At 39.8% G+C, this 9178-nt stretch overlaps 1 protein-coding gene across 1 annotated transcript; it reads left to right on the forward strand.

Moving 5' to 3' along the window:
• Window positions 1-312: 312 nt before the first annotated feature.
• Window positions 313-6428, forward strand: LOC116190304 (serine/threonine-protein kinase ATG1c-like). Its single transcript, XM_031519986.1, has 13 exons — window positions 313-950; window positions 1804-1921; window positions 2009-2067; window positions 2236-2300; window positions 3135-3228; window positions 3311-3391; window positions 3524-3632; window positions 3754-3826; window positions 3909-4282; window positions 4361-4716; window positions 4887-5181; window positions 5413-5483; window positions 5745-6428. The coding sequence occupies exons 1-13, from the start codon at window positions 708-710 to the stop codon at window positions 5955-5957; spliced, it is 2151 nt and encodes a 716-aa protein (XP_031375846.1). The 5' UTR covers window positions 313-707; the 3' UTR covers window positions 5958-6428.
• The last annotated feature ends 2750 nt before the right edge of the window (window positions 6429-9178 follow it).

Raw genomic sequence — 9178 nt, forward strand, 5'->3', positions numbered from 1 at the left:
TATACTCCTCCTCCTCATCCTCATCCCCTAAGGGAGCTGCACTTGCTATATGTGCACCCAATTTTTCCAAACCAACATGTCAAAGCCAAGAAAAATTGCTTCATCTCAGACCGGTTACATGTCAGTCCGGCTCTTTCCACGGCTCAATTCGACGTACTAGACTAACAGTCGTTCAGTGGATTCGTGAACTTAAGCCGGCGGTCGGTGACGCCCTCGATCCGAACATTTACTCGTGTCCATATCGAAACCGTACGGTCCTCGTGTTTTTTCTTGCTAAAATAAACAAACGTGGCCATGAGACTTCCCCTTCGGGTCTCTCTCCTTTCTCTCTCTCTCTCTATCAATCGAATCATCAAATTACTATGAGCACTCAATTATTTCCCCTAATTGCAAAAACCCTAAATACCGAAATTGACTTGCAGAGGTAATCGTTAATCAGGATGTTCCATTGATCTTCCATCCAAGCAATTTTCTTATGCCCCCTCCTCCTCCATCTTAAACCCAAGAAAGAAAGAAAGAAAAAACCTCCATTAATATCGTTATCATCTTCGTTTCATCATCATCGCCTCGCCCCTCTGCTGCTTCGTCTCCCTTCAATTCATCCACCAGCTTCGTCCAGTTCTGCCTCCCTCTTCCCCACCTCAAAGCTTCTTCCTTGTGCCCGAAGCTCAATTCCCCAGCTTAGGGTTCCCGATTTTGGTCTGACGATGGCGCAGTCGGGAGGGAGGGGCAGGGTGGTCGGTAACTACCAGGTTGGCCGGCAAATCGGGTCGGGGTCGTTCTCGGTGGTTTGGCACGCGAGGCACCGGGTCCATGGCACTGAGGTGGCCATCAAGGAGATCGCCACCGGCCGGCTCAGCAAGAAGCTCCAGGAGAGCCTCATGTCCGAGATTTTCATACTCGAGAAGATCAACCACCCCAGCATCATCCGGCTGCACGAGATTATTGAGGTAAGCGATTTTCCATCTCGGTGGGAATTTCAAGATTGGGGGAGCTTCAGCTTCTTCCGAGCTGATGAATTCCCCGGTTATCGAGCAGTTGAGCTTTAGATTCGGTTTCCGTTCACTTAACTTTGTTTCTCTGTGGGGGGAAAGATCGATTTTTTATTATGCTTTCCCCCAATTTAAACGGTAAATGGCGAGAAATTATCACAGATTGCACGCTAATAAATGTGTAGAGCTGTAACGGACATGGTGGAATTTTGAGAACTCTGAGTTGTGAGCAGGGGGTTTCTGGGTCCAATTAGAGGGCCTTATACTCGGCAGTTGTCAAGTGTGTAGAAGAAAAGTGTCAAGTGTAAAGGAGCTGCTCATGGGGTTCAGTACACAGAAAGGTAGCATCGGAATTAGCGAGTCCTGAGAGTTACTCAAAGGAGTGAAATGGAACAAGAGTCTGGTCCTTTTTTCAAGCTTTTCTTGTGGGAATTTGAGGTTTCCATATATGGGAGTTTCAAGTATGGGGTGCATTAAAGCATAAATTGTATCAGTCTACACTGCTTGGCTTGTTCAACTTTTACCGTGCTGGGGAACATTTGCTGCTATTAGATAAGTGGCTGTGCGTGTGGCTGAAAATTTAATTTATTGAACATAGGATACTGCAAGTCGGTCTTCCTTTTTGGGGATTTTGCCTTGTGCTTAAATTTCATTTGATAGCAGTAGGGCAGAGCAGCATCTTCAGTTATTTGAAATTCCAATTGAAGTATGAGAAACGGTGTTTAAGACTAATGGAATCTTGGCATACTCGTCTTCTGTGGTTTCTCTGGTAGCAGTGTTTTAAGATTGTTTTCATATCTGTAAATTCCAGGTTCCTGGAAAGATACATCTTGTTCTGGAGTACTGCAGAGGGGGTGACCTGTCTATGTATATACAACGCCATGGAAGAGTTCCAGAAGAGATTGCCAAACACTTCATGCAGCAGCTAGGTAGTGGAATTTCCACATATCCATTCCACTCGTTCATAATTTGATCTATGGAGGAGTGCCAACCTTACTCTTGTCTGCTTCTTGCAGCAACTGGCCTTCAAATTCTTCGTGACAATAATCTTATACACCGTGATCTAAAGCCACAGGTCTGTTGGATTTCTATTTGCATTTCAATATCATAGGGCACTTATTTCTTTTCAATGCCTTCGCCAGCTAGAGTTATCGTATATGTTAAAAACATTTTGGTATAAGTGGATGTGCAAATTGCTTTATGTGAACGCAGATTGTTTAACATTGATTAACTTTTTGAACAGAATCTCCTTCTATCTACTAGTGATGATCATTCAGTTCTAAAGATTGCAGATTTTGGATTTGCCAGGTAACTGATCTCTCTCCTCCATCCCTGGGAATGTACGAGGGAAAATAGAATACCGGAAGCCTTTCCTCTAGTTTGTAGATATTTTCTAAAGAAAATTCTTATTTACAACTATCATTTCATTTAGCTTGAATTACATTCCCGGTCCTGTACAAGTTGTTGATATATGTGTTTTTATTATCTGCCTTACTGAGGGACCAGTTGCGAGAAAATACTTCGAAATGCTCACTGTATGCAGTGCTCTCTGATTAAGAGATTTATGATATTGACTTCTTTGTTACAATATAGGGTGAATAAAGGTTTATGGTTATTAAATAAAATTCAGCACTATTACTTTCATTATCTCGTTTGATGCATTTATAAGAATGGATTGCCCAGCATTCTGTCCTGTGGCAACTTATGCTAGTTAAGTTCTTCATTTTGGTTTGTGATTTTGTCAGAACCTTTGGTGTTGTGGATATAGATCTTTGCATTAGCAACAAAAGATTAAAGAGAAACTGATCTGCGCATTTGTAACTTGCTAGGTTTTCAAACTTAATTTATTTATGTACTGTAAGGTTCCCCGGCTTTTTGAGCAAAAAAGTTTTGTTGAACCCTCCTTAGTCCTACAGCGGTCTATCTTGCGGAACAGTCTTATCTTGAATACCTTGATGATATACAGGATACTGTTTATTTCAAAGGTAGATCTTGTTATAAAAGCAGTCATGCAAATATTCATGCATGTCTTTGGCCAACATAATTTCAGCCTTTTCCATTTTAAGAATTAGATTTGATTCCAGATAGAAGTAGTGCATGGAATACTCTTTCCTGTGACAATTGAAGGCTTTCTGTGTGTAGATCCTTGCAGCCAAGGGGTTTGGCAGAAACTTTGTGTGGTTCACCTCTTTACATGGCGCCAGAGATAATGCAACTTCAGAAATATGATGCCAAAGTAACTTCTCGTCTGTTTAATGTTATCGTCTTTGGAGTAGCAATAAGAAGCTTATAATTTCCAATGTGAACCAATTGCACAGGCAGATCTCTGGAGTGTGGGTGCAATCTTATTTCAGCTAGTGACTGGAAAAACCCCGTTTACTGGAAGCACTCAAATACAGGTGTAATTACCTTTTATTTTCTCAATAGAGTTTCATCCCGAAGCTTTGAAATATAAGTCGTAATCATTTACTGTGTGACAAGTCAACCTCTGGATTTACCTCCTAAATTCTTGCTTGCAATGAGTGGTGCAGTTGCTTCAGAACATTATAAAATCAAATGAGTTGCATTTTCCTCCTGAAAGTAAAGATCTGAGTTTTGACTGCAAAGATTTGTGCCAAAAGTTGCTCCGGCGTAATCCAGGTATTGGAAGTAGTGTAGCTTTTTTTTTTTTTTTTATGCATATATGAGTTTGACTAAGTGATATGTCTGTATAGTTTGTTCTGATCCATCCTTTTTTCCCTCTAATTTTATGATTATACAGTTGAAAGGTTGACGTTTGAGGAATTTTTTAACCATTCATTTCTCTCCCGGAAAGTGCTTGATGGATCATCAAGGTAAAGGAGATGATAATCTCTTATCATTTTACGTGTCAACCTCCCCCGGTTTTATTGATGGACACCAACTTTTGATGTGCAGGAGTAGGAAGTCATCCAATAGTGTTGATTGCTATCCTCTGTCTGAGCCTGATCCTGTGAAGACAGAGGAATCTTCTCATGATGAGTGCCTTCCCTTTTTCCTAGAAGATGAGTGTAGTGGTTCTGGTGGGAGTCCTTCCTTTTCAAAGAGGTCACCTGTGGAGCCTTCTAAAGGATCTGTTCATAACAGAGTTGATAAACAAGAAATAGCAATTAATACTTATAATGAGCTGGATCGTCCTTCCACTTCCAGATATAGCAGCACTTCTGCTGTGAATAAGGCTAGTTTTAGGGTTGGAATTCATAGACCTGATGCAATTCGGGATGATCCCTTAAGTTCTGAAGATCAACCAGCAGTGGAACCACTTTCAAGAGGTACAAAGAGTGTCCAGTGTCTAAAATTGTCTATTAAGGACTAGACTGTCTATGCTGAAGTTTAATCTTAATGTGCAGTTGCAGACTCATTGGAGTTGATTGATCAGGACTATGTTATTGTGTCTGGACCTCCAATGGATGTCTCTTCTCAGTCGACAAGTGCCTCCAAACCAAGCCATGAAAAATATCAAAGCCCACCGCAAACATCAGCAAAGATCATGCCCCCATCAAGTGCTCCAGTACCAATTATTGGTGCCACTAACATTAATACACAACGCGTTGGAAGCCTTGATAGTTATGGTTATGCTCCTGGGACTTCCCTTGAATCCATGGACATTGGAGATGTATTAGAAAAACCATCAATGCACTGTATGACAAGGATCAAATCATTGCAGCAGTGTGCTTCTTCTATCGAAGAATTAGTGAATGAAAAGGCAAGTCATAACATGAGCTAGCCGCATGCCTAACTGGAGCCCATTGACGTAATTTATTGTTTAGTATAATTTGTCAGATTATGTGCATAGAACCATTTTCTGGAATACTTGACTGTGCCGTGCTTTGCTTCTAAAACTATGAATCAGCTTTGCTTTGCTTTTCGGTTCAGATCAAGGCTGGGAGGCACTTGGAGGCATTCTCCATTCAGCTCGTGATTCTCGCTATCTGGAAGCAAGCATTAGACATATGCCACACTCAGGCTGCATCTGCTATGGAAGGAAGTCCAAGCCATGGGTCTACAAGACTAAAGAGGAGCTCCGAAAAGAAGCGTGAAAGTCCTGACTCGGGAGGATCTCTCAATGTTGTCAATAATTTAAGACCAGAGGACATTTCCCCTCAAATCGAAGGGGAATTTCTGCGAGAAGTTGAACATGCTGAGCAACTTGCAAAGATTATTGAGCCTGGTATGTGTAAAAATCTATAAGTCAGTACTCTGTTCAGCTTTGTAGCTCTATTTAGCATATGACAATAATCCATTTGCTTCCACTGTTTACATTTGATGGAAAAACTATAGGTCTTTGTTCAATATCTGTTGAAAAAAGAAAATAAAAAGTAACAATCTGGTTTTATCCTCTATGCTTCGTGTGCTTGTTCTTATTTAACTTAAGTCCTTAGTGATGGGTTTTCATCTGCAGGAAGTACAGAGATGCCTGATGCAATGGAGATGATTTTCCAATCAGCTCTTGATCTGGGCAGACGCGGGGGTGTGAGTATCCTTTTCCCTTCCTTTCTGTGTCGTTGATTAGCATTTGAAGTTTCCGTTGCTCTGGATATGGTCATCAATAGGGAGGAAGCAGGATTTTTGTTTTAGCTACACATGGCAAGACTGTTGATTTAAGCAAAAGAAGTTATTGGAATGCTTGGCATACTTGGCACCAATATAAGTTGGTAGAGTCATTTGAAAATGACCAGTGTGATTTCTCATCAGCAAATGGATTTTGAGGAACTGCTGTATTGAAAATTGCAGGTCGATGAGCTGATGGGCAATGCAGAAACCGCAGAATCTTTGTACTCAAAGGCAGTACGCCTGCTAGTCTTTCTTTTGGTGGAAGCACCTTCTTTAATCCTTAACCCCCCATTCTCTCTCACTAACTCTGACAGATATAGGCTCCGGAATTACATCGAGATTCTTAACAGCAGGCAATGCCATCTAAGGTCGATAGGGGTGGTTCGTCTTTAGTGCGACGACCAGCAGTGCCCCACCTAAGGGACGGGAAAAGGAAAATCTGAAGAGAGACTTGCGTTCTCCTTTTCCTTAATCCTTTAATGACTTTGCCCTGCTGCTGTGTAAAATGTTATTCGATTTGTACAGCTAATTCTTTGAGCAGAGGACTGGTATTTTAATTAGTCACTGGTGGTTGTGGCGGAGGTGAAGAATGTGAAGTTTGGATTTCTTCCGTGGTTTAAAAGGAAACAACAAAAAATGTGCATTCTTTGTTCGATTCTTATCGTCGATTGAGTTACTATAATTCCATAGTCCTTTGTATATAAAGTTGGAGGACCATTGTTCGTTTATCTTCGATGGACTTATTGGAAGGATGGATGGATTTAATCTTACTAAAAATTTATTCGATTGTTAGCCTTTTCCTACGTATGGGGGATCTTCATTTATGTAAACAAGATTTATGTCAATGCATATGCAGTTCCGTTATTTGGGGTGTCTTATGATTCTTCTTTATGTCATGTCATTTCACTGTATGGCTTTCACTGCATGACTTGAGGCAATGGATCGAGTAAACTTGACTGATGCATGTAAATTTTGAAGTAAATTGATTAGACGGTCAAATATGTGGGAGAGAACATTTATATAGAAATTCGGAATGGCTATGGTTTTCAAAATAGTTGGGAAAACATTTATATGTGCCATCCTCGTTGAATGGTTTCGGTCAGTTGTCACTGATTATCAAATGGTCATGACGTTTGTAGGGAAAATTGCACTAATGGTACAAAAAATTTTAGATAGTTGCACGATTGGTTTTAAGAAAAAAAATTTTTGTACCAGTCTTGCAATTATTCAAAACATTTTGTATCAATGGTGTAATTTTTCCTACGTTTATATGGGTTTTCCAAGGTCTACTTTCATGGTAATACATAACATTCTTTCATCATGAAGTTATCATACAGTTAAATATTGTCTGAATTCTGGATATTTAGAAGCAAAGCGATCGAGATTATGACCCGGAGCTGATCGTATTCACCTATTTGGGGCTTGTCGAGCCAAAATGCGTGCCCTTGAATCTTGGCTCGTCAAAACCTCCTATGGTTAGAATTTTCTTGGGTCCAATCTATGTAAAGATGATACGGAGATCAAGATAAAAGCCAGCCACCCTCTCATTGAGGCAACAACCACCTCTCTGCCATCGCTGCACCTGCAGCCTTGTGGCAACTTGTTCGCTGTTTTTCCGTAAGGAATTACTCGGAGCAAATATTGCTTTCGTGGATGTCTCAATCAAGGGAGGGAAAACTGTTCTTGGAAAAGTTAAGGAATTTTCTCTATGACTAAAACAATTTCCCCACTACTGAAGGCTTTCACAAACAAGATGAAGAAGCAATGCGTTCTACTTGCAGATATTTCATAGCGGACAAACAAAAGGCCTCCGCTTTGATTTTGACAGATCAAGTCTGCATAAGTTTAAACAAGCTAAGGAATCTTATCAACTTGGCATGTGTTTGTAGCCGAATTTCTGGCCCTAATAAGCCGCCGGACGGACATTGCTCGTTCCTCTTCCCCTTGTGGCCACGGAATTGCAGCTGGGGTAGCATGGGGGCCATAAGCCCTGCACACAGAAACAGACTTCTTCCGAAAGAGACATTGATTGTCCGCAAACGTCGTTTTGGACTTGGAAAAATTCGAAGCATTGACGAGAATTGAACCTAGAAAAATATAAACAATTACTACAGCCTTCCATATAAAGGACAAGAAGAAAGGGAAACCTTTGGACAGGTGGGGTCCTTCCAGAAGAAATTCTTTATATTGGTTTGGACCACTTGATACCCCTTGCAGATATTAAACAGATTGCGATCTCTTCCACACAAGATAATTCACTACATGCCCTTCAATATTCTAGCTTGACTGAAAAATGCCACCCTTTTACCTCTCCATGATGACATTTCCCAATCTCTAGACTGGTCGATACGAGAAAGTATACCCTTGGCTGCACGGCATGTGATGCATGCGATGATCTGTCAGTCCGGCTTAGATTTCCATAGACTATGCTTGCATAGAATTCCTGTAATGAATTTATCGCATAAGATATAATCTCACAACGACGAATATGAACGCGTTTACAATACCGTTGATTTCATTTACACTCTAGTATTTATGTTCAGGTCCCTTCGATATCTTTCCTCTTGAAAATACGAGTTATTATCAACTAATAAGCTAACATTAATTCTAGCCTTGTGGCATAGACATCGTCTTATCCTATTTCAATCTATAGAGTATTTTATATTAATTAAGGATGAAAAGATGGAAGGGTCCAACTGCCGTCTGACAAATCCTGATGTCTTGGCCCAGATCCCCTAATGTTTTTCTAATACAGTCTAACCTCAAATTGAAAATTCTACGACTCATTGGCCGTTAGATTTCATAACATAATATCATGACTGTACAAGTGTCATATATATTTTATCTTGAATATTTACTCATGATATTCTAACTATTTATAATTCTAGCCACGTATCTTGTCGTCAACGTTCGACCTCCCTCGTGAACAATCGAATCCGGATCAATATAAAACCAAGCGAATTTCGCCGATTCAATCGAATTGAAAATAATTTAATTAATTAAAAATAATAATCTAACAAAGTAATTACTTAAAGAGCAAGGAATGAGGGGATTAGGAATTGGGAGGGGGCTATTAATATCAGGGATGGAGGAGGAGCGACGGAAAAGCGATTTCATCATACGGTGATTGAACCAATATATTTCATTTTGGCCTGAGACACAAGCCTTCTTTTATTAGAAGAAAATATTCTCATAAATATATATATATATATATATATATATGTAGATATGTATTTATCCGGACTATTATTTTAATAAGCGGACGATATATGTCACATTTGTGATAGATATTCATTTCATCTTAAGAGAGTATGTGGCACTTTTTAGAGTAGTATTTTAAGCCAATTGCGACATTCCAATTGTGTGAATTGCATCGATTCTGTCTGAAACAATCATCAGTAAGAAGTTATGTTAAACGAAATTTTTATAAACATAGATAAATGTCGGTTACTCCATGTAATTGTGACCATCGAACAATACAATTAAGAACGGTGAATCAATGATTTACTGAATTGTGATAGAATCAATTTGGATGGGACTCTGTACGGATATCATGAAATAATGGATTGATGGATGTTGAAGTTCACAAGGCATATCACGAATTTAAAAATCAT

The sequence above is a fragment of the Punica granatum genome, unplaced genomic scaffold, assembly GCF_007655135.1.
Source record: "Punica granatum isolate Tunisia-2019 unplaced genomic scaffold, ASM765513v2 Contig00418, whole genome shotgun sequence".
NCBI lineage: Eukaryota > Viridiplantae > Streptophyta > Magnoliopsida > Myrtales > Lythraceae > Punica > Punica granatum.

Coding starts and splice junctions, on each gene's coding strand:
- LOC116190304 (XM_031519986.1), top strand. CDS start 708: ATGGCGCAGTCGGGAGGGAGGGGCAGGGTGGTCGGTAACTACCAGGTT. Junction 2,301..3,134: donor GCAGATTTTGGATTTGCCAG/GTAACTGATCTC, acceptor TTCTGTGTGTAG/ATCCTTGCAGCCAAGGGGTT. Junction 3,392..3,523: donor CTGGAAGCACTCAAATACAG/GTGTAATTACCT, acceptor TGAGTGGTGCAG/TTGCTTCAGAACATTATAAA.